At 41.4% G+C, this 23,354-nt stretch overlaps 1 protein-coding gene across 1 annotated transcript; it reads left to right on the top strand.

Moving 5' to 3' along the window:
- The first annotated feature begins 2,795 nt into the window (after positions 1-2,795).
- Positions 2,796-21,627, top strand: USP51 (ubiquitin specific peptidase 51). Its single transcript, XM_082408985.1, is given in 6 exon segments — positions 2,796-13,475; positions 14,246-14,610; positions 14,613-14,821; positions 14,825-15,541; positions 15,545-15,780; positions 15,782-21,627. Coding segments are annotated over 5 exon segments (2,106 nt in total). The 5' UTR covers positions 2,796-13,475; positions 14,246-14,294; the 3' UTR covers positions 16,410-21,627.
- Positions 21,628-23,354: the final 1,727 nt, after the last annotated feature.

The following is a 23,354-nucleotide window of genomic DNA, read 5'->3' as shown; positions in this document are numbered from 1 at the left end:
TGGACAAAGCCTTTCACTTCTCTGAGTCTCAACATCATCAACTGCATCAACTGTAAAGTGGATGTAACCAAAGTAATACCTACTCAACAAGATGAGGTACAGTAAATGAGGTTCAGTGCGTGCAACTGCTCTGTAAAGTGCAAGGGGGGCTAAGCAGATATTATGATTCTTATCATTGCTAAATATAAGAATAGATAAGAAAGTGTACTATGAAGCTGGTCACATTCCCACTAAGGTGGGGAAAAAAGCTTGTCTGTCCTGTCTGATTTCTCTGGAAATCACAGCAGAGTCTATGGCTGGAGGGTCCATCCATGGGTCAATCCTCTCATCATTATTTTACTGGGATGCTAGCTCTATAGGATCAAGGTTTTGTTTGTTTGTTTGCTTAGCTCACTGCTGTATCCCTGCTTCCTAGAACGGTACCTCGTGCATATTAAACAGTCAAAAATATTAGATGTGTGGGTGAATGGATCTTTTTGAGCATCTAGTGAAAAGGGTGTCAGTGACAGTGATGATACAGACTTTCAAGTTAGTGAGGTGCTGCCACAAGGAAATCAGCCGATAACAGAATATTGCCTCACTCATCTTTAAATGAAGGATACGGTATTATTTTAAAATATGAAGACCACCAAAGCTTAGGGGGCACGTGTGACAAAACATTACGCTAAGGGTAAATTGTGCAGTAGCACAGCCAGGAAAGTTGCTGGGATGCCCTGAAGGTGGTACAGGATTCACCCCCTGATCCTGGGGCAGATTCCTGAATGAGAAAGGAATGTAATCCATAGCCATAGCTTACATTAAGTGAGAACCTATTATGTTCTGGGCATGTATTTATATTTGTATTATATAATTTCACCCTCACAGCAACCCTATGTGATAGGGTTTATAATCCCCCATTTTCCAGATGAGATAACTGGGATTCAGAGAGGTTAGGTAGCTTGTGCAGGGACATGCAAGGTCCCTATTAAATGGCAGAACAAGGATTTGAAACCAAGTGTCTCCAAGTCCAAGCTATGTACTTTGCTCTTAAATATTAAATAGCACTGCCCTCCATTATCTGCGAGCTGGTTCAAAATGCATACAATATGGGAGATGCCAGTTTTTAGGTGAAGTTTGAAACCACTAGAGGGATATAAACACCATAAATTGAGAGGGAGGCCCATTTTCACAGACTATCTGTTAACAGAATCTCAAAATTTAATACAGTAGGCTCTGTTGTGCAAAGACAAAATGCCTTCTTTGTTTTCCACAGCTAATCCTGCTTTTCCAGTACACACGCCAATGGGTACTAATGGCGGACAGGGGATGACCACTTACATTTCATGATTAAAGATTCTTCAGGTTCTTCCAATTTGGCTGCTTCATTTCAGGCACTTATTGAGTCAAGACTAAGTTCTACTTATTTCTCCTTCTCCTCTATATAATTATGTCTGGGGATTGGTGGAAAGGATTCCACTTAAGCTATATCATGGTGGCAGTACAGAGGTGCCCACAGTCTGAGTGCTGTTTTGGGGTTCTGCTTATGTGCCTATGCAGTGTGAATACTGTTTCCTTATTGGACTGTTCTCTTGCTAGACTTATGGGTCCCCCTGAGATTTGGTTGCAACTCAAAGCTGACTCCAATGAGGGTGCCCAGTGTAATATTTACTACAACAATGGTCTCTGATCATTTTTCATTTCACACTGCACTCGGATGAATAGTGTGCCCCCAAAGATTTATGTCTACCCGGAACCTCAGAATGTGACTCTTATTTGGAAATAAGGTCTTTGCAGATGTAATTAGTTAAGGTGAGGCCATACTGGATTAGGGTGGACCCTAAATCCAGTATGACTGTTGTCTTCATAAAAAATAGAGAACACATGGAGACACAGACTCACATGGAGGAACACGCCATGCGAAGAGGAAGGCAGAGATTGGAGTGAAACGTCTACAAGCCAAGGAACACCAAGGATTGCCGCAACCACCAGAGGCTAGAAAGAGGCAAGGAGGGATCCTGCCCTGGAGGCCTCAGAGGGAGCTTGGCTCTGCCAATACCTTGCTTCAGATGTCTAGCCTCCAGAAATGTGAGAAAATACATTCCTGATGTTCTCACCACCCAGTTTGTGGTCATTTGTTATAGTAGCCTGAGAATCTAATACATGCACCAGTAATAAAAGATTTTGAACGCATACCTCCAATATATGTACATTAATTTACAAATTACATACTGTTGACACCGTATTAGTATGCAATAATCATCATAAAACATACAATAAAATTAGAAATGGGAAAAGATGTGATTTTTTTAAATTAAAAAAAATTTTTTTTTCATTTTTATATGCTTAGAATTTCTAATGTTTCCTTTTGACACCTCAATAGCTCTTCTTACCCACCTCATGTGTGTGTGCACACCACACTTTGTAGACCAATGTGCTCCAACATCCCTTCATCCCCATTAGAGGGACTCTGGTGTGCTCAGCAACAAACATGCAACTGCCTTCTGCACACTTCCATGATGCTGGTGAGATATTCTTGATCTCTTCTAAAGCAAATGGGAACTGAGGAAGGTTCAGGAGTGCAGACATAGGTCTGTTCTCTCCCTATCCACTCTGAGTGAAATGTCTTCACAAGCTGCAAAAAATCTTTCATCTGCCAACTGTCATAATGGCCCCAGTGTTGTTGCACATGCCGCCTCTATACCCAGCTTTCCCATCCATCTAATACCACTACTTACAGGATTTTTCAGAAGATGATATCAGGACACACACATCTAACTGATTTTCTCCTCTTTCTCTCTCTCTCTCTCTCTCTCTCTCTCTCTCTCTCTCTCTCTCTCCCCTTCCCACACTTCTGAGAAGGAAACACTTTCTTTTATTTCTTCTATTCAAGAGTCAGTGACCTAACACTCATATCATGCCATCCTTCTTCTCAAGGGGACATACACACTTTTCCCCATCCCAGGGCCATTGTGACTGTCGGAAGGTAAAATATTTATTGCAAAAATAATGACAAATACTTACGTTTATTATTTCAAATAGTATCCCCATATACAACTTTGCTTCTGGAAAGTACCCAATACTGAAAGCAACAGATGGTGAGACCATCACGAAGACTACCCTCGACCTCTGTCACCACTAGTGATCCTAGTTAGATGAGAAATGTCAAGGTAGGACTGCTCCTTTCTTGAATAGAAAACAAGAGGAGATGGCAGGGAGCCCCAGAGGTGAAGGTGGTAGTTGACACATGACTCTCCAATTTCTACTGATCTTCCCTGGAGAACCTAGTAAGATCTGAATGGAGTGGGTCCAAGGGGCCTTTGTTTCCTGGGAATATGAGGGGACGTGTTTCAGAATCTTTCCTCTTGGGTAGAGGAGAGCAACCTTTCCAAGGAATCCTGACAAGATTCACCACAGTTCACACTAAAGCTAAGGAGGGAATGTAACTGTTTGAGACAGTTCCCTGGACTGGAGTGTTGTAGGTGGGTCAAAAAGTGACGTGGAGAGGGCTTCCCTGATGGCGCAGTGGTTGAGAATCTGCCTGCCAGTGCAGGGGACACGGGTTCGAGCCCTGGTCTGGGAAGATCCCACATGCCGCGGAGCAACTAGGCCCGTGAGCCACAATTACTGAGCCTGCGCGTCTGGAGCCTGTGCTCCACAACAAGAGAGGCCACGATGGTGAGAGGCCCAAGCACCGCGATGAAGAGTGGCCCCCACTTGCCGCAACTAGAGAAAGCCCTCGCACAGAAATGAAGACCCAACACAGCCATAAAATAAAAATAAATAAATAAATAAATAAATAAATAAATAAATAAGTAAATAAAAAGTAATATTAAAAAAAAAAAAGTGACGTGGAGAGATGAGCCCTAATTCCTATGAATGGAATTTGGAATATGTAGCCATTCCACAATGACAATAAAAACCAAGGCGCATGATCTGATTAAGGGTCTTTGTTTCTATTTACGTTTCTATTTTTCATTTTAAAAGTTGTACACATGAAACACACGAAAGCAAATTTTTTAAATAGAAAAAAGAAGGAAGGAATGACCCAGCATCTTCCCAGACCCAACCCTCTGGCCTGAGGACCAGGAAAACCGTGACTGCCATTGTGTCCTAGCCAGGCTTCTAAACCAGGGCCCCTCTGTTTTTCCAGTCCTGGCAAGAAGTGAGCAGATTATATTTTCTTCAGCAAATAAATGGCATGGAAAGAATGAGGGGAAATGTAGTATATTAAAAGATGCTAAGTGACATATCAACCACATGTAATGTGTGGAACTTTTCGGATCCTAATTGGCTCAAACAAACTGTATCAATACATTTATGAGACAACTGGGGGAATGGAAAAGCTATCGGGTAGTAGATGATGTTAAGTCAATCTTGGTCATTTTCTTGGGTATGATACTGTGCCGTGGTTATGTTAAAACTGGTCCTTACCTATTAAAGTGAATTTCTGGATGAAATGAGTGGATGTCTATGCTTTGTTTCACGGCACTCCAGAAAGAAAAGTTTAAGTATGATGGGGGATAGATGAAACAAGAATTGAAGAAAGTTAATGCTTGTTGAAATTGATGACTCTGAACTTAATGGGTACATGGGGTGCATTGTACTATTCTTTCTGCTTTTATGTGTTTGAACTTTTCCATAATAAAAAGTTAAAAATAAAAAATGAAATGCTTGGATTACCGGGGTTAATAATGTGGGGGCAAGAGATGAGGAACAGAAAAAAAAAAGTCACATTCATGAGAACAATAGCAAGTGAAATATGAAAAATGTCTGTGAAATATCAGTCACATATTCATGGACGTCATGTCAATTGTAGATTCTGGCAGATATAAGCCAATCTTCAACAAGCAGTGCTGGAAATGGCTCTGCAATTTGAAACAAGGTTTATTTACCTAGAGAAAGAACTTTGAATAAAGAGGATGTCTTCCTGATTTCTTAGACAATATTTTATTTTTTTTAAAAATCACTTTTTTTTGTTCTTGTTGAAGGACATATGAACAAATTAGGTACACAGTAATATGTGCCTTTGGTAAGGATGTTGAGGGTGGTGTGCTTGAAATTTTCTTACCTGAAAGAAACCAGGCGACAGGACTTATTTACTCTCTTGTATGTAGTATGTAAGCTTGGTAGAGAACATAACAAAGGTGCAGAGAGGTTTCTAGGGGTCATAACCAAGGGTACACTTCCTAACCAAAATCAGCACCATCTGCAGAGCAACGGCAATATAGCAAAGGAATCTTGCACTCTTTAGGAACTTCTGCCTAGGGGATCCCCTGTCCCTGGGGATTCATTACCCTGAGACACGGGGTGGCAATCTTTCCATCGTGAAAATATAGCATAGGCACATGACAACAGTTTGTGGAAACAAAGAAAGAGGAAAGAAAGTTGAATGTTGTCACCATAAATCCCCACTGTTTGTATTGCAATATATTTCCTCCCCTCTTATATTCTGTGCATGTGCATATTTTAGATGACTAAGATCGTACTATAAATAGGATCTTTATAGTATATAGTATGACCTGATTTTTTTTTACTTGACTTGACTTTGTTTTGTGAATGTAGGCATATCAGTCCTCATAGAGATATGAAAATTGAATCCCATTTGCCCACACATTAAACAAATTGCAGTTTCCAAAGCGATAAAATTAGATGTAATCATACCTGACCTTAAAAATCCACAGCATTTGATCTCCATAGGTCTGATTGACTCTGGTGGCAGATGGAAGGAAGGAGCCTCAAGTCTCTCAATTGCTGGCAAAGTGTGAGGTGGGGGCTGGCAGGAGGGGAGGAAAAAAAGATGGTCTAGGGTCACTACCTACCACTGGAGTCACTTGCCCTTTTTACCATCCAGCTCATACACAGTGGGTCAACCCCTGTTTCTGGGGGCACTCGAGATGGTTAAAAATAGAGCTGCAATTGGATAAACCCTAATGAAGAATCAGGGAAGAAACTGAGAGCTGAAAGAGAATCCATCCTTATTTTCAGAACCTCTTCCACCTCTAAAGGAGGGCCTGCGAGGGAAAGAAACCTGAGACCACATGCATGCAAAGATGATATTCAAAATAATTTACAAATGGTATGGTCATTTAAATCAATACATACATCATTGTATAAGTGAAAATCATAAGTATATTCCTTTTGTCCCCGAATAAACTATTTATGATAAAACTATTTGACACATGATAGAAGTCATAGCTTAACAACCAATTTCTATTAAAGTGTATAGAAGACATTGCTTGATATGATTTCTAAACTCTTTTGCAGCTCTGTCACCACAGGGAGCCTGTAGAGGTCCAAGTATTCTTCCTATTTTCAGCATTTCAATGTTTAGTTTTTCAGAATGTTAATTTACTCTGCTGGCTATTTGAAGTAAGGTGGTAAACATAAAGTTTATTGGGAAATACTGGGACTATTTACCTTACACCTTTTTGTGCACCAGCCAGAGATAATTGAACCTGATGACTTATCACCAAAGTAAAACATTTGGGAAATTATCTGACAGGTGGGCTAAAATTCCAGGCTTTCTCCCTGGCATTACACTGGTAACACCTTTTCAAATTGTAATACATGTTCATCAGAGCATTTTCTCATTAACTCCATTCTCTCAAGCACAGACAGTAAAGTTTGGTAAATTAATTCAGATGGTGTTCCTTCCAAATTTCACATTTTAAGTAAAATTTTACAAAGTTCTTTGGTTGAGACAGTTGAAGAGTGACCATTGTCTAGCCCAGGACTATCCCGATTTCAGCGCCAAAATCCCTCTGTCCCAGAAAACCTCTCCCTGGGACATGAAAAGTCCTGGGTTTCACAGATGGATGCAGAAGGTTGGGGGGAAAGTGTAAAGCTCTTATGGCGGCCTCCCCAAATAGTGGCTGAAAGCAACAGTGCTTTTAGTGGCAAATGAATTACATCCTTCCCTAGTTGCTGTGGCTGTTTTATCCCCTGACTGTTGAGGTTGACAACCATGATTTGGGGTTCACCATAATGGGTCATGCATTGTTGCGTCAACTGTGTGATGCGACTTGAGTGTGAAACTTAAGCATGTTGTAATCCTGAGCATGAGGCCCCAGCCTGGCACTCAGTAGACACCCAGGGAACAGCTTTTGAATAAACTTCCAGGTATTTGTTCCAGTGGTAGACACATAGATGTGGAAATGATGTTGTACAAGTATATTCTTTGCATCATTGATTGATACAACAAACAGTAGAAAATAACCAAAATATCTTCCAAAAAGCAACTCTTTAAAGTTATCAATATCAGTAATCTTATGCATCCTTTTAAATATCAGGTAACCATTTATGTTCGTTTCTTTAACACTATAATCACCAAAGTGCAATTTTTAAAGAATGATTTGTTAAATAAATATTGTATATATTTGAGGTATAGAACATGATGGTTTGAGATTTTATATATATATGCACATATTGAATGTGTACATACATATTGAAATGATTACTACACTCAAACTAATTAACGTATCATCTCGTCACACATTTACCATTTTTGTGTGTATGAAGACAGCACCTGAAATCTACTCTCTTAGAAATGTCCAGTATTCCCTACAGTACATTATTAACTATAGTTATCATGTACATTAGATCTCCATACTTATTCATCCTTCACAACTGCAGTTTTGTAGTTCTTTATGTTCCGTTGTGGAATGCTTTCTAAGATATATTCTTAGTTTTAAAAACGCTAGGAGGCGCAATGTTTATATTATTACTGTCATTTGTGTTAAAAATGAACTAGATAGTACACATTTAAATTTGTATTTCCATAGAATAATTCTCGAAGGATACACATGAAACTAGGAATAGTGGCTGTCTCTTGCAGGGAGATGCTAGAGGTTGTGTTTAGGAGAGGCAGGGAAACTTTTCACTATATACAGTTTTGTACATTTTGAATTTTTGCCCTGTGCATACTATCTATTCAAAATATAAATTAAAAATCATATTATATAAAATAAACCACTCTTCCTAAATTTACATAATCAAATGGATTTTCATGTCATATATATCCATTGTCTTTTTTTTTTTAACAGATTCTTACACTGTTCAAAAGGTGATATAGACTACTCTTTTTTTTCACAATGCTATGAGATGGGCCTGGCAATTCATTTTTATTTTTATATCCCTTCTATTCTCCCAGAGATACAGAAGTTCATGGCTCTTATATTTAACATAAAAATTGAGATAAATTATCCAAAATTGGTGGTCTCATAATTCTGCATGTTTTTGCTTTTTTAATTTAAAAATCTTAAAATTTTAGATATCAAAATATTGTCCCCATTGACAACTTTAATAAAAACGGTAACCAATAAGAAAAAGTCAACATAAAGACCTTTGTAGTCAGTAGCAGTACCAATTATGTAATTTAAGGTTAATGTTGAAGTAGTGACTTGTTCTAAAGTACTAAGTACTTCATAAAGAATGGAAAATGCAACTGTACTGGCTACCATGAGACAGGTCAAACCTGCAGTCAATAAGCACCATTGATGTTTCTCAGATGTCACTGCAATAGGATGCCCATTTAGCAGGGGTCAGCATGACATCTAATGATTTAGGTGATAATTTATATCACTACTTTACCACTTCTCACAAGTACTATCATATATACTTACTGGTTTGGAATATTTCAGTATTTAAAAAAGTTACAGGTACCAGTGTGTACTGTCTCAATATCAACTGCACATTCATGCCCTTCTGCTGAGGCCCCAGGCAAGCCTCTCTTTCAGAGTCTCTACATAGTCAGACCTGAGGGGACCCACCAGTTATAGCTCCAGCATCCTCATCCCTTCCCCACTGGAACATGCATCTGTTGGCTTCTTTAGTGAATGAGTTTCCTGACTCCCTTAGAGAAATACTCAGTAATTTACCCAGAATTGTGTGGAAACATAGTGAACTCAGCCACATGTTCCAATTACATTCTACCATCCAAAGAGCTGAAGCAAATACAATAAGTGATTAGGAGACAAAATGTAGCACTATGTCAAAAGTCCCAGAGGCTCCAGGGCCAGCACTCCCCATTCTCATCTGTGTGATCTTGGGTCAATGCAAAATAGTCCCTTCATTTTCCCAGCTACAAGGTGTGGATAACAATACCTACTTTGCACCACAAGTGATAGAATACATTTAAATGGGTGTAGAGAAAATAGCACATAATATGCATCTAATAGATGGTTTGTAATACATTTGCCCACTAAGCAGACAAAGTGGTCAGGACATTATGAAGCAAGAGTAGTCAGAATATAGAATTCAAAGAAGTCTGTTCATATGGATGTGAAAAAGACCTATGTCTTTATTTTCATCTATCTCTAACATAAATTCAACTATGAACCTAAGCTAGAAACCACTGTAATATTAGTAGTACATGTGACAATGTCACCAATAAAGATGTTCATATCACAGCACATTTGTTTCACATTTCTCGAAGTATCATTTATGCTCATAATTACTTTGAAATTATAGTTGTTATCATGCCCATCACTAGATACTGTTATTTAATGCATTAATAAAGAAGCTTATGTTACCAAATCACAATATTTTAAAAATTCAAAACTGTATTTCATTATAATAAATTTCTGTTATAATTTTGTGAATTTAACTTTATGCATTTATTAAAAACAAATATTATTATCTTAAGCGAGCAATAGGCTACATCCAGCTGCCAAAGGGACCCAAGGTGCCAAAAGTTTGAAAATGCCTGTGCTAGGAGACATTATGAAATGAGAATCTATGGGGAATGGAACGGGTTGGGCTGAACATGCTGGGTGATTTCATATATGCTATCTCATAGACAGGGACAGTACAGAGGTTTCTGTCGTTGAAGCACTGGAGTCATGACGGACAGAAAGTGAAGATGAGGTTGGGCATATCTGGGATTTGGGGATGTTGTGTAGTTTCCATTTAAAAGAACCAAGAAGTCACAGGAATCACTGTAGGTCTGTGAGCAGGAGAGTGCTCACAGCAGCGGTTTCTAAGGCTGTTGCTTCTGAAGGCTGGAGGCAGACCAGCTAGGAAGTGGTGCACAGGGAAGAAATGGAACAGAAGAAGGCATCCAGTGGAGTAGGGGGCAGGAGGCTGGCAGACAATGTGGGTCCCAAAAGACCCTAACCCAGTCCACAGCACTCTCCTTGCAGACCTAGCCAGGGGTAGGCAATGGCTGCAAGTCTGCCTTTTGGAATGCTAGCCTCAGAGAAGTGAGGTGATTGAGGAGAAGAGGCCCAGGTTGGGAGAAAGATGCTGCGTGAGGTTGCAGGGGGCCCATTTTAAAGGTCCTGAGGCACTAGGATTGCAGGAACAGGCTTTTTCCAGATCCCTCTCTTTCTTATTCCACTCTACTCACAAAATACCTCCAGCACCTGTTGCAGTTAGAAAACCAAAAGGCAAGCCAAGATAAGATACTCCTGGGAAACCAGTCACATCAGAAAGGGTTCCTGCTAAGACCTAATGGCCTTGACCTGTGGTTCATTAACACTAACCCACAGCAGTGGTTCTCAGAGTCTGGTCCCAATACCAGCAGCATCAGTATTCAGCACCATCATCAGCTGGTAAATTGTCACAAACATACATTATTGGGCCTCATGCTAGTTACACAGCTAGCAAATGACTGAGTCAGCATTTCCATCTAGGTCTGCTAACCTGAAATGAGCAACTCTTTTGTTAGCTGTGGCTGAGCAAATATCTTTACCTAGGGAAAAAAGTATTTTCTTTCATAAATTAGTCTACAATACCAAAGAGCTTCCCCTCCAGGTATTTCTACATGATTGAGATTTGGACATGTTTTCCAGTTATACTTACACAGATATCTTCTTTCTCTGTGGGCAGTATCCTCATGCAGGCCTCCTTCTGATGACAAAAGGACAGGGTTAGGAGAGGGTGAGGGGCTGGGGCAGGGTCCAAATTGATGGGCCCAATAGGATCCTCCTTAGAAAAGCAGAGCCCCGCCTATGTAGTGCTGCTGTACTCTGAAGGACCCCTCCAGATCTGGGGGATCAAAGAAGGCCTCCTGGAGGAGAGAACACTTGAGCTGGTGTAAAACTGGAGGAAACCAGAAGGGAGGACAGATTCTTGGAGATCAGTCCAGACCAAAGCCAACTGTGGAAGTGCAGCTGGGGCAGGACCTCTGAGGTGACTTAGGAGTCATCATGGAATCCTGAGGACCTACTCCCTCTCCCTGTTGTAGCCCTCAGGGTTCTACCATCAAGAGGTGGATCAGAATCACAAGGTTTGATCTGGGTGGAGCAGGCCAGTATGTGGGGGCAATGACTGGCTGTTTTTCAGGTAGGGGAGGCACCGCCGGACTCCCAGGGCCACAGAGCTCTTCTTACCCTACTCCAAATTTCTACCCAAGGGAGGACACACAAGACAAAGAGTGATTCATATGAAGGGGATGAGGAGGGGGAGGTAGCAGGGACTGCCCCTCAGGCCACGAGAGGATCTTCACTTTCCCCTGTGCCATTAGGCACTCACCAGAAGGAGGGCAGAACATTTCCTCTCTCTAACCCTGCCTCCTCTCAGAGTCCTCCTGGGAACCCACTGGTGACTCCATTTCTGCTTCTCTCACCTCACTGCCACCTTGTCTGTGTGCTCCGCCATCCTCTGGCGCAATCTGTCTAAATACCACATCTACATCTCTAATATTTATGCAGGTCCAAGTTCCACGGTGTTGGAAAACCCTGCTGTCTTTGCTGTTATTATTTTTTTTACTAAAAGTCCTTTGAAAACTCCAGAGGAAGACAAACTAAAGTTTGCCTAAACTAATGCATTTCAGTTTGAGTGGGTTGTTCATCTCTTAAGGCTCCTTCTCAAGGCTCCTGTACCAAGAGCATAGCTGCATCCAAAGAAACTGAAAATTCTAGCCTGAAAACAGTAAGCCTTCCCTCTCTGATGCGACGTTGTGGCAGTTAGAACCATGAGAGTGGCAATGGCCTTTCCAGTCAGATACATGGTCATTAGCTGACTTGGGGACCAAGTATTTGTAAATTGAAAACCTCATTAGGATTCCTGCTGAGTTGTCATGAGTTTATGGTAAGAACTGCTAGCAGGTCAAACCAGCTCTTTTCTTACTGGAGGGAACTGAGTTGCAAAGATGATGTGTAGCTTGCTTTAGGTTACAAACACAGCTAATAATGATAGAAAAGTTTAAGAGCATTACGCTCTTGTCTCCCAGGCAAACATATTCTTCTGAAGGAGACTAACTCTTATTTGAACCTCTCAACCTATAGTCACTCTGGGCTATAGGACAGTTATGGCGGTTCTTCTCTCCAAGATCATACTGATATGTGCTCACTCTGAAAATTCATATACATTAATGCATCACTTTGATGTTCTAAAATCACTGACATCCATTTGGGAAGGCACCTTCAAGATACCACTCCGAAGCCTGAGAGAACTGAATCCTAATCCTGAGAAAAGGAGATACATGACTGTCCCAGAGAGATTAAACGTAGCATTAAACATCCTCACTGATGAGCAGGAATAATCTTGGGGTTGGACAGGAAGGGCAACAAGCTCTGGACATAGCATCTATCTTAGGGGTTGTGGCCTTGGATGCTGAACCTGTTAAAGGGAGGGGAAAATCTCCTGGGCTCTGAACCCCTGGAGGACACAAATCGTTTTACTCTGAGTTTCTCAAAGCACAACCTAGTGCGGTTAGTACAGTTAAGGGATCTGCATACATTTGTTGAGTGCTTGCTCATGTACATGAACTGCTTAGGAGGGATAAGCTGATGAACTAAGCAGTAACTTTGAGAGAGCTTCCAAAGAGATGTCTTCTCTTTTCCTGTACTGTGTATCAGGCATTGTGCTATAGGCTCATTTTAGGGTCGGGACTGAGAAAGAGAGGTGTGAAAGATAAAGCTTACCATAAAGATCCTTTATATAGACTATGATTTGGTGTTCATAAGAGGTTGGGATTATTGTTTCCATTTTTGTTTAAAAGACACCACAATTAAGACTCAGAGAGGTTAGGTATTATATCTGAGCTCACACAGCTAGCAAGTGCCGGGGCTCTCCTATAGGAGTGTGAAGCCCTTGCTTATGCTTCCCCTCCGCACACTACAGAATCCCTCTCTCCACTTAACTCCTAGAGATCAGATTCTGATGGGTCCCTAAGGGATTCCTGTTAGGGAGTTGACATCCCTACAACCCCCATCCCCTTCCCAATGAAAGTTTTTTTCTGCGGAGCACGGGCCTGGAGCCAGGTGAGGTCAGAACGTCCACTCCAGGGGCTTTCTCTAGAATCCGTCGCTGTGGTTACTTCCAGTAGAATCTGTTTTAGGAAGAGGTTTGTCTGACTGCGCGGGACAGCGGTGGCATTCATCACTGCAGGAGTGCAGAATCCGGGGCTGGGGGCCACACGTCGAGAGGGGAGGGGCCAGGGGCGGCCCCCTTGTGACCACCCTGAGGAGAGGTCAGGAGAGAAGGCTGGCTGAGGAGCGCCTGGACAGCAGCAGCTGCTGCTGAGGTTCTGTATCACGCGCTTGGGGCCCAAGGTAACTCAGACCTTTAAATTAACAGCGGGGCTGGGGTCGTTGCGGAGGCGGGAAGAGGCAGGGACTTAGGGGGCCACACACTGAACGCGTGGAGGGCGAGAGGAGTCCGAATTTTGGGAGGAATCATAAGGAATGAGGGTGATGAAGCAAGTAACAAGGTGAGTGGGGACACAAGCGACAAGGGCTTGAGAGGGCGCAAAAACTCGGCTGACCAAAAGACCGTGCGCTTGGAGGTAGGGGCAAAGTGTGGAACACACCCAGCCCAGGAACACTGGTAAGGTGGGAGCAGGGGGACACTTTCTTCCCCTGAGCCCGTTTTCCATAGGTGGCCCCCTTTCAGCCATTTTTAAAATAAAATGTTGACCCAAGTGTTTTTAGGATATAAGGAAAGAACGTCAGAGGAAGCTGTACCAAAGCGAGGCTGCGCAAGGCGCAGGAAAGGCAGTCAGAGGGTGGCGCCTTTTTTAAAGATTTCATCTCTTTCCACCCTAAAGCTCAGGCCGTACTCCGCCCCCCTACCTTTTCTTCCCTCCGTCATCCTCCCTTCAACCCGCCTCCACTCCCCAGCCCGGAGCACGATCCGATCGCCTTTAAACCAGGTAACCGCCTAGGTCTCCACACCAGTTCCCGCAGCTTCTGAGTAGAGTAGGTGTAATCCACAGCAGCCGCTGCCTGAGCTCAAGGGCTGGTGGGAGGGGTCTCGGGGATGCACCGCGGCCATGACGCTGGCCAGATCATTCGCAGAAATCCCTGTCTCATTCCATCTACAGTCGCAACTCGATTCCAGATGCCTCTCTCCAATGGCCGGGCAGCGAGTTGATGGCCCAAGTTCTAGAAGCTTCCTTTCCCTCCCGTTCTTTGGTCCTCTGGAGCTCAGGATGTAAGGGAGGAGCCTCACTCGAGGAGGTGTCTGAGAAGGCGGAGGAAATGGAGGAGGAGGTACTGGGGGCTGCAAAGGCGTATTCAGGCCAGGGAGCTGAGGAGATGAAGCTGGAGCCATCACAAAAGCATAAGCCTGCACCTGAGGAAAACTTGACGTGGAGCTGCAGCTGCAGCGACGAGAAGGTGCTCCCTTCAACCGCCCCTCACTGTCACAGCAGCTCCTCGCCTCTTTGCCCTCGCCGCAAGCCCCGCCCCCGCCCCAGCCCCAGGCCCGCTTCCGAGGCCAGTCAGGGCCCTGGGCCCCACCCCTGCCTCCAGCCCATCCTCCCCCTCCACCGCCGCCCAGGTCCCTGCCCTGGCGCAGATCTCGGCGCAGACCCTGGCCCGGGTCCAGGCCCCAGACTCAGCGAAGCTGTTCTGCTGACCTACGCCGCTCTGGGGGTCGAGGTGGCTTAGGAGACTGGTAGCTGGAGGTGGAGTTTGATCAGGGTCCCACAGGGTGCTCTTATGTGGAGGGCTTTAAAGTAGCTAAGAACTGGCAGAAAAACCTGCAGTTGATCTACCAGCGTTTTATTTGGAGTGGGACCCCGGAGACGGAGACTAGGAAACGTAAGGCAAAGTCATGCATCTGTCATATATGTAGTATGAACAGACTCCACTCTTGTCTTTCCTGTGTCTTTTTTGGCTGCTTTACTGAGAAGCATATTCACAAACATGCAGAAACCAAACAGCACAATTTAGCTGTAGACATCTATCATGGGGTTATATATTGCTTTATGTGTAAGGATTATGTATATGACAAAGACATAGAACAGATTGCCAAAGAAACAAAAGTGAAAATTTTGAACTTCTTAGCTTCCACTTCATCAGATGTCTTTCAACAACAGTGTATGACATCAGGTATTGAAGAGAAGCAATCAACCTGTGAGTCAAAGGAACAGGAGCCAAAATTGGTGAAGCCCAAGAAAAAGAGGAGAAAAAAGTCAGTCTGTACTGTAGGCCTGAGAGGGCTAATCAATCTTGGGAACACCTGTTTTACGAATTGTATTGTCCAGACACTTACCCATATTCCTCTACTGAAAGATTTCTTCCTCTCTGACAAGCACAGATGTGAAATGACAAACCCCAGCTTGTGTCTTGTCTGTGAAATGTCTTCACTTTTTCATGCTATGTACTCTGGGAGCTGAACTCCTCACATTCTCTATAAGTTACTGCACCTGATATGGATTCATGCAGAACACTTAGCAGGGTACAGGCAGCAGGATGCCCATGAGTTCCTCACTGCAATATTAGATGTGCTTCATAGACACAGCAAAGATGATAGTTTTGGGCAGGAGAACAATAACCCCACCTGCTGTAACTGCATCATAGACGAAATCTTTACAGGTGGCTTGCAGTCAGATGTCACATGTCAAGTTTTCCATACTGTCCACCACAATAGATCCATGCTGGGACATCAGTTTAGACTTTCCTGGCTCTTGTGCCACATTCAGTTCCCAGAGTCCAGAGAGGGTTAATGGCACAGTGAGGAGGGATGACTACATACCAGGAATTCCCTCACTCACAGACTGCTTACAGTGGTTTACAAGGCCAGAGCATCTAGGAAGCAGTGCCAAAATCAAATGCAGTAGTTGCCAAAGCTATCAGGAATCTACCAAACAACTCACAATGAAGAAACTACCCGTTGTGGCCTGTTTTCATCTCAAGCGGTCTGAATATGTAGGCAAACAGAGGCGAAAGATTAATACTTTTATCTCCTTTCCCTTGGAGCTGGACATGACTCCATTTTTGGCCTCTACTAAAGAGAGCAGAATGAAAGAAGGCCAGCCACCAATAGATTGTGCACCCATTGAGAATAAGTATTCCTTGTTTGTAGTGATTAATCACCATGGAACTTTGGAAAGTGGACACTATACCAGTTTTATCCAGCAACAAAAAGACCAGTGGTTCAGCTGTGATGATGCTGTAATCACCAAGGCTACCATTGAGGACTTACCCTACAGTGAAGGGTATTTACTGTTCTATCACAAACAGGGTCTAGAGAAAGACTAGTCTTACCAGACCACTTACCAGAAAAAAAGTAAAAGAAATTAATAGGCAAGGATCCTGAAGTGACACACAAACCTACCAGGAATGGACAATGACAACAGCCCCTACATCACAATTAGCATCTTGATATAAAGAACCAAATTTAACATGGCCTATGGGTCTGTAAGAGGAAAGAAAAAAAGAATATTAACTAATGGCCATTCAGCCTTAAATGGGAGGGAGGGAGCAGAGGTTGAAAATGGTCCCATAAAGCATAATTAAATGAAAAGAATGTTTTAGGTGAGAAGAGTAGGAATAGAGATGTTCTGGCACTACTATATGTCATTTGTTTCTATGAAAATACTGTGGGAAGTCAGGAAGTATTCCTTCATCAGCAAAAAACCTCACAGTTGGTGTTCCAGCTGTGGTCAACCAGTAAAATAGCTAAATAAAATAATATTTTAAAAGAAAATTTCAAAAGCTTTAAAAGAAAAACATTTAAAAAGAAAAAAATTAATCTTAAAAAGAAAATGTTTTTAAATGTTGAAAATTTTTTAAGTTAAATATTTTTAAAATAAATGTTTTAAAAGTTTAAAAGTTTTAAAATTTAAAACTAAAATTATTAAAGCTTAAATGCAAATTTTAGAAATTCTTAGTTTAAAAAAGATAAAATGAATAAAACAAGGAAAACGATTAAAAATGAAAGTTTACCAAAAATTTAAAGTGAAAGAAACCATTTGAAAATTAAAAAGAAAAAAGAAGGAAACTGTTAAAATTAAAAGTTTAAATGAAATAAAATTTAAATAGAAATAAGTATAAATATAAAAATCTTTAAAAATTAGATCATAAAATATGTGTTGAGAATTTATGCATAATTTAAGATATAAGTTTTGAAAAATACAGAAAGGGATGAAAATTCAAATTTAAGCTTATAGAAAAGTTTTAAAAGAGGAAAGTTTAGAACAATTCAAGACAAAAGGACAAAATTTGCTAAAAATTAAATTTAAAAGATCTTAAAAGGAAAAATTAGAGAAAAAGAATTTTAAAATTTATAATGAACTTTAGACAAGTTCAGTTTGAGAGATTTAAATAAGAACTTTACATATTTAAACAAAAAGATGTATTAAAATTAAAATTCTTAAAAAGTTTTATTTTTAAAATTTAAGCATATTAAAATACATACGGGTATGAAATAATAGAGGAGACAGGAATAACAAGAAAAAGGGGTTTGTGAATATATATTTTTTCAAGTTTTATGCTGATATATAAAGATAATTCAAAGGAAAAAAAATAGACTTTAACCATCATTTTACCATCCAATTATGAGATCAATACAAGGCCTGCACTCTAGCCCACCTTCCCTGCTCAGGTTCTACACCCCATCTGATTTCCTGAAGGAAATAGAGCTATTTCTTAGGCAGAATGAACTGCATCTGAGAAAGGTGAAAGGAGCTCTCTGCCATTTAGAACTGCATTATTCATACAAATTCTTTGCTTCTGAAAAGGTGCTCTTGGCAATTTAGTAGCTTAGGAATATTAGATCACAACTGTGAAGCTCTGGCTTTGGCGTTTGAGCCCCACGGACTGATTGAGGAAGTGTCAGGGACCTATATCTGAGGACCCCCCACCCTCCTCTTTCCCCCTTCCCTCTTCATGGAGAAACAAGACCTTTAAATTTCCACAGTAGAGCTATGGGCTTGTGCTCAACACTCCTTCTACTCAGTCCTTACTCCCTCTTCTTTTCCTTATTCCATCATTCATGCCTGGTTCCCTGAATCCCTCACTTACCTGATTTTACCTATATCTCTGAGCCCCAGACTGTAGGGCTCCTTCCTTGACTGTTCACTTGGTGACTTCTACTCCTCCTTCAAGATTCAACTCACAGATGACTTCTTTGGAGACTTCCCTGAATGCTCTAGGCAGGTATAAATTTTCCAAAATATTACTCCCTCATCCCTCTATCCCTCTCACTGTGCCTTCAAAATACTTTGTCTGTACCTCATTGATGGTACTTATTATACTGTGATTCTACTGTAGCTTTGTGATTGTCTGCCCCTCTGCACCAAGCAACTGATAACAGGGGTCAAGCCTTATTCATTTCTGTGTTAATAAATGTTCGTTGAATGTAAGGATGAGTTCAGTTATTTCATCTATTCACCCTCTCAGTACTGTGTTCTTACCCACTCCATCCATCAAGCCCTCATTAAGTTCCCAGTGCTGTAATACAGTGTGATCAATGTTGTATCTTCCGCAAAGTGTATGAAATGCTATTCAGCTGTCGGGGACAGCTTATAAAAGGAGGTGCTCAGCAAGGAAATAGCCAGGTTGCGTGGAGGGAGTCCCAGGTACAATGCGAGGAAAAGAGCACAGGCCTGAGAGTTGGTAGTCATGAGAGACTGAGTGGTGAGGGGGAGCAGCAGCTGCAGGTGAGGCTGGGCTCTCTGGTGTGTGTGTGGCAACACTGCCTCTCACCACAGTGTCCCTGATCTCCTCACAGCATCTCTCACCTTACAACTATGTGCCACATCTCTCCGTGATGTACCATATTAGTTTATCTTCCCAGGAGACAGTGCACCTCACCATTCCACAGTATTCTATATCACACAGCACATCATGACTCTGTGCAACAGAAAAGTGATGCCTGGTGGCTGTGTTTAGTGGAGAGCTGTAGTTTATTTGTCTGCATAGCACTCTTGCCCTTCCCCCATTCTTTGTGTTTCCAGTGGGGCTATAGATCACTTTGCTATGTTCCTGTTACCCCTCCCCAGAATGTGGCAAGTCACTCAAGCTAAGCCAGATTAGAGTTCTCAATTCCCCCACTCCTCTACCCACAACCCTCCCACAAGAGCAATTCTTCTGAGGATGGCCATAGGACCCAAGCAGGGCCAATCAGAGCCAATTCCTAAATTGAATATATATAGATACTGGGAGAAATAAATGTCTTCTTCCCTACCTCTGGTCCCCATTCCACCCCCAGTGCTGGAGTCTAGGCTAATATGACATGAATCAGGGACTCTAAGAGGTCAATATCCATACCATGAGTAGAAAATAGGAAGAATCAGAGATAGGGAGAAAGAGTGTAGAGAGCATCATTTGAACCTTGTGAATCCAGCTGTGCCTGAGGCCCCAAAGTTCTCTGCTATCTGAACCAGTAAAAATTTTTGCTTTGCTTAAGCTGGCTTGACTGGGGATCCTGTCACAGCCAAGGGCAGTGAACATATTAGCCAAGTTATATGGTTAGTTGGGGCCATCCTGTTCCTAAGGCCACAAAGGGAGAGAAGGGAGGGAAGAGTGGCCTTAGAAGGACTCCATCATATATGATTGAGAGACCAGAGTGGATACCTGAATGTCTTTAAGAAGCACGTATTAGCTCAACCACTGACCTGCACTAAGCTTCAAATCTTATGGAAATGATATGGCTATTTTCAATTAAAGAAAGGAAAAGGCAATAATGTTTCATGAGTACCAAGATAGACCAGACACTATGGTAATTTTACTTCTATTATCTCACTGAGTCCACACAACAATCATGGGAGACAGTCATTACTGAATATACTTCACAGAATGGAAAACTGAGACTCAGAATGGAAAATGCTTTGCTTAAGTTCACTTCACTATTTTAAGTGGTGGAGCAAGTATTCAAACTCAGGTACTCAAAGCCTTTGCTTATTCCAGTTACGATCCAGATAATTCAAAGATTTTGTTTGTTCTGCTTTTCCTGATGTTGCTATGGAAGACAACACAGACCAGAATGGTGCAGAAGGCAGACAACCTTTGACAAATATGGATATAGATAACCTGGAACAAGAGTAATCTACCAACTGATAACACCAAATTGCCCATGCTACAGGTGAATGTGTCTCTATGGCAATGGCTGATTGGGATAAATGACTTTCCTAAGGCTACCCAGGATAGATGAGGCCAAAATCCTACTCCATTACTACACATGTAGATTCACGCAATGCCATATGTTTGGCTGAGCACCAAGACCTGGCTCTAAGATCTCACCATTTCACTATCTGTGAAACCATCCGCTCCCTCTAGGTACACCAGGTTTCCCTTTAGCTTTAATACTGTGGCCAGCTTCAATACCGTGTGTCACTTACACCACACAACTTCCTCCTGGTCTTCCCAGAGTGCCCACATACCAGTCCTTCAACCATATATACCTTCTACCTGCCTGTTGGGGAGGGGCTTGCCTATTAGGATCTGGTTCCTAGGTGGTCTAATATTGATTTGCAATGTCCAATTTCTGTTGTTTCTGCACTACTTTCAGTTCCTTTATTTTGATTCCCTTCCAAACACACAGTAGTAACTATGCTAGGCCAGGGCTGGAACTATGTGTCTTTAAATCCCTCAGCCTACTATAGAATGTGTTAACTGCTTGAATGTGTGAATGAATAAATCAAAATAAATTCCATCCTACACTCAGCTTCAGTAGTTGACTTCATGTTCTATTTTTCTGAGGACAAAAAACTCTTAAGAATACCTGACTTACCCATACCACCCACATCAACATGTATCTGTCTCCATCCACCCTCTGCACCTTCACTCTAGTTTTAGAGGAAAAGGAATCATGCTTCCTTTCTGACGCTGCACCACTGGCCTCCTTCTGACTCATTCCTGAGAGCCAAGAACACTTGCTCCCACACTCTCCTATCTATTCCTGCATCAGTCATGTTTTCTCTAGACAGACAATATTAAGTAACTAGACATCTTAGATTTTCTATGATTTCTAGGTTTGTTCCATCATCCCTATAAGGCATAAGAAATGTCCCTCAAATCCCAATACTTCCTCCCAGAGTGTATATTATCCCCAGAAGAGACCAAAAGTCCTGTCATAAGATATTGATTTGAGGTTCATATTTAAAACAAAAATTCATAACTTTTGCATGATGCTGCTATCTCCAGTATTATTTAGCTCCTTCCTTTCAATGCCAAATTCTTCTATATATGTTTTTCTTACATAATTTCTACACTATTCTACACCATTTTTAGTTCCCCACATGGTTTCTGCCTGTACCACTCTATTGAGACTACTCTTGCTTAAGTCCAAAGTGACTTATTTTTTCGAAGTTGTTTATTTTGCTATTTTATCCCATTTTTAAAAGAGATACATGATAATTGAAGACAGTGGGACAACAGATACAAAATATTTGATGTTAAAGCTTTCCTCATAAATCCAGGTTGTGATTTTGCCATGCTGGCTACTGTTCTGGGTACATTCCCAAGTCTGAAGAAAGGACGGGAGTGGAACAAGTGGAGGTGAGGAAGGGATTGCATGGAAAATCAAACTTTAGAAAACTGAGTTGTATTTTATTTTATCTTTTTTCAAGCAGGATCCTTTATTATTTTAATCTTGCAAATGTATAGTTTTTTATTCTCTTTTTTAAAAAAAATTTATTGGAATATAGTTGATTTACAGTGCCATGCTAGTTTCTGCTATACAGCAAAGTGAATCAGCCATACATATACATATATCCACTCTTTTTTAGATTCTTATCCCATATAGGTCATTACAGAGTATTGAGTAGAGTTCCCTGCACTCTACAGCAGGTCCCTATTAGTTATCCATTTCACATATAGTAGCGTGCATATGTCAATCCCAATCTCCCAATCTGTCCCTCCCCCTCGTTCCCCCCTTGGCAACCACAAGATGTTCCCCTACATCTGTGATTCCATTTCTGCCCTGCAAACAAGTTCGTTTGTACCATCCTTTCAGATTCCACATATAAGTGATATCATTATGACATTTGTCTTTCTCTGTCTGACTTACTTCACTCAGCATGACAATCTCTAGGTCCACCCATGTTGCTGCAAATGGCATTATTTCATCCTTTTTTTATGGCTTAGTAATATTCCATTGTATATATGTACCACATCTTCTTTATCCATTCCTCTGTGGATGGACATTTAGGTTGCTTCCATGTCCTGCTATTGTAAATAGTGCTGCAGTGAACATTGGGGCGCATGTATCTTTTCAAATTATGGTTTTCTCTGGGTATATGCTCAGGATTGGGATTGCTGGATCATATGCTAGCTCTATTTTTAGTTCTTTAAGGAACATCCATACTGTTCTGCACAGTGGCTGTACCGATTTACAGTCCCACTAACAGTGCAAGAGAGTTCCTTTTTCTCCACACCCTCTCCAGAATTTATTGTTTGTAATTTTTGGATGATGGCCATTCTGACTGGTGTGAGGTGATACTTCACTGCAGTTTTGATTTGAATTTCTCTAAGAATTAGTGATGTTGATCATCTTTTCATGTGCTTTTTGGCCATCTGTACGTCTTCTTTGGAGGAATGTCTATTTAAATTTTCCACTCATTTTTTATTGGGTTTTGTTTGTTTGTTTGTTTGTTATTGAGCTGCATGACCTGTTTGTATATTTTGGAAATTAGTCTCTTGTCGATTGCTTCATTTGCAAATATTTCCTCCCATTCTGTGGACTGTCTTTTTTATTTGTTTATGGTTTCCTTTGCTGTGCAAAAGCTTTAAGTTTAATTAGGTCCCATTTGTTTATTTTTGTTTTTATTTACATTACTCTGGGAGACGGATCAAAAAAGATATTGCTGTGATTTATGTCAGAGAGTGTTCTGCCTGTTTTCCTCTAAGCGTTTTATAGTATTTGGCCTTACATTCAGGTCTTCAATCCATTTTGAGTTTGTTTTTGTGTATGGTGTTAGGGACTGTTCTAATTTCACTTTTTTACAGATAGCTGTCCAGTTTTCCCAGCACCACTTTATTGAAGAGACTGTCTTTTCTCCATTGTATATTCTTGCCTCCTTTGTCATAGGAGGCAAGAATATACATAGATTAGTTGACCATAGGTGTGGATTGTATTATAAATGCACCAGAGGAGTTGGCATTTCTAAGGACGGGTGTAGAAAATCCTTTTTGTGTAGAAACGAGGCCTTATTGAGTCTAATCATGCCATAATTGATCTGTTTTCAGAATGGTCTGCTTAAA

Source organism: Balaenoptera borealis (assembly GCF_965194805.1).
Source record: "Balaenoptera borealis genome assembly, contig: HAP1_SCAFFOLD_627, whole genome shotgun sequence".
Classification (NCBI taxonomy): Eukaryota; Metazoa; Chordata; class Mammalia; order Artiodactyla; family Balaenopteridae; genus Balaenoptera; species Balaenoptera borealis.
This window is presented reverse-complemented; position numbering and strand designations above follow the sequence as displayed.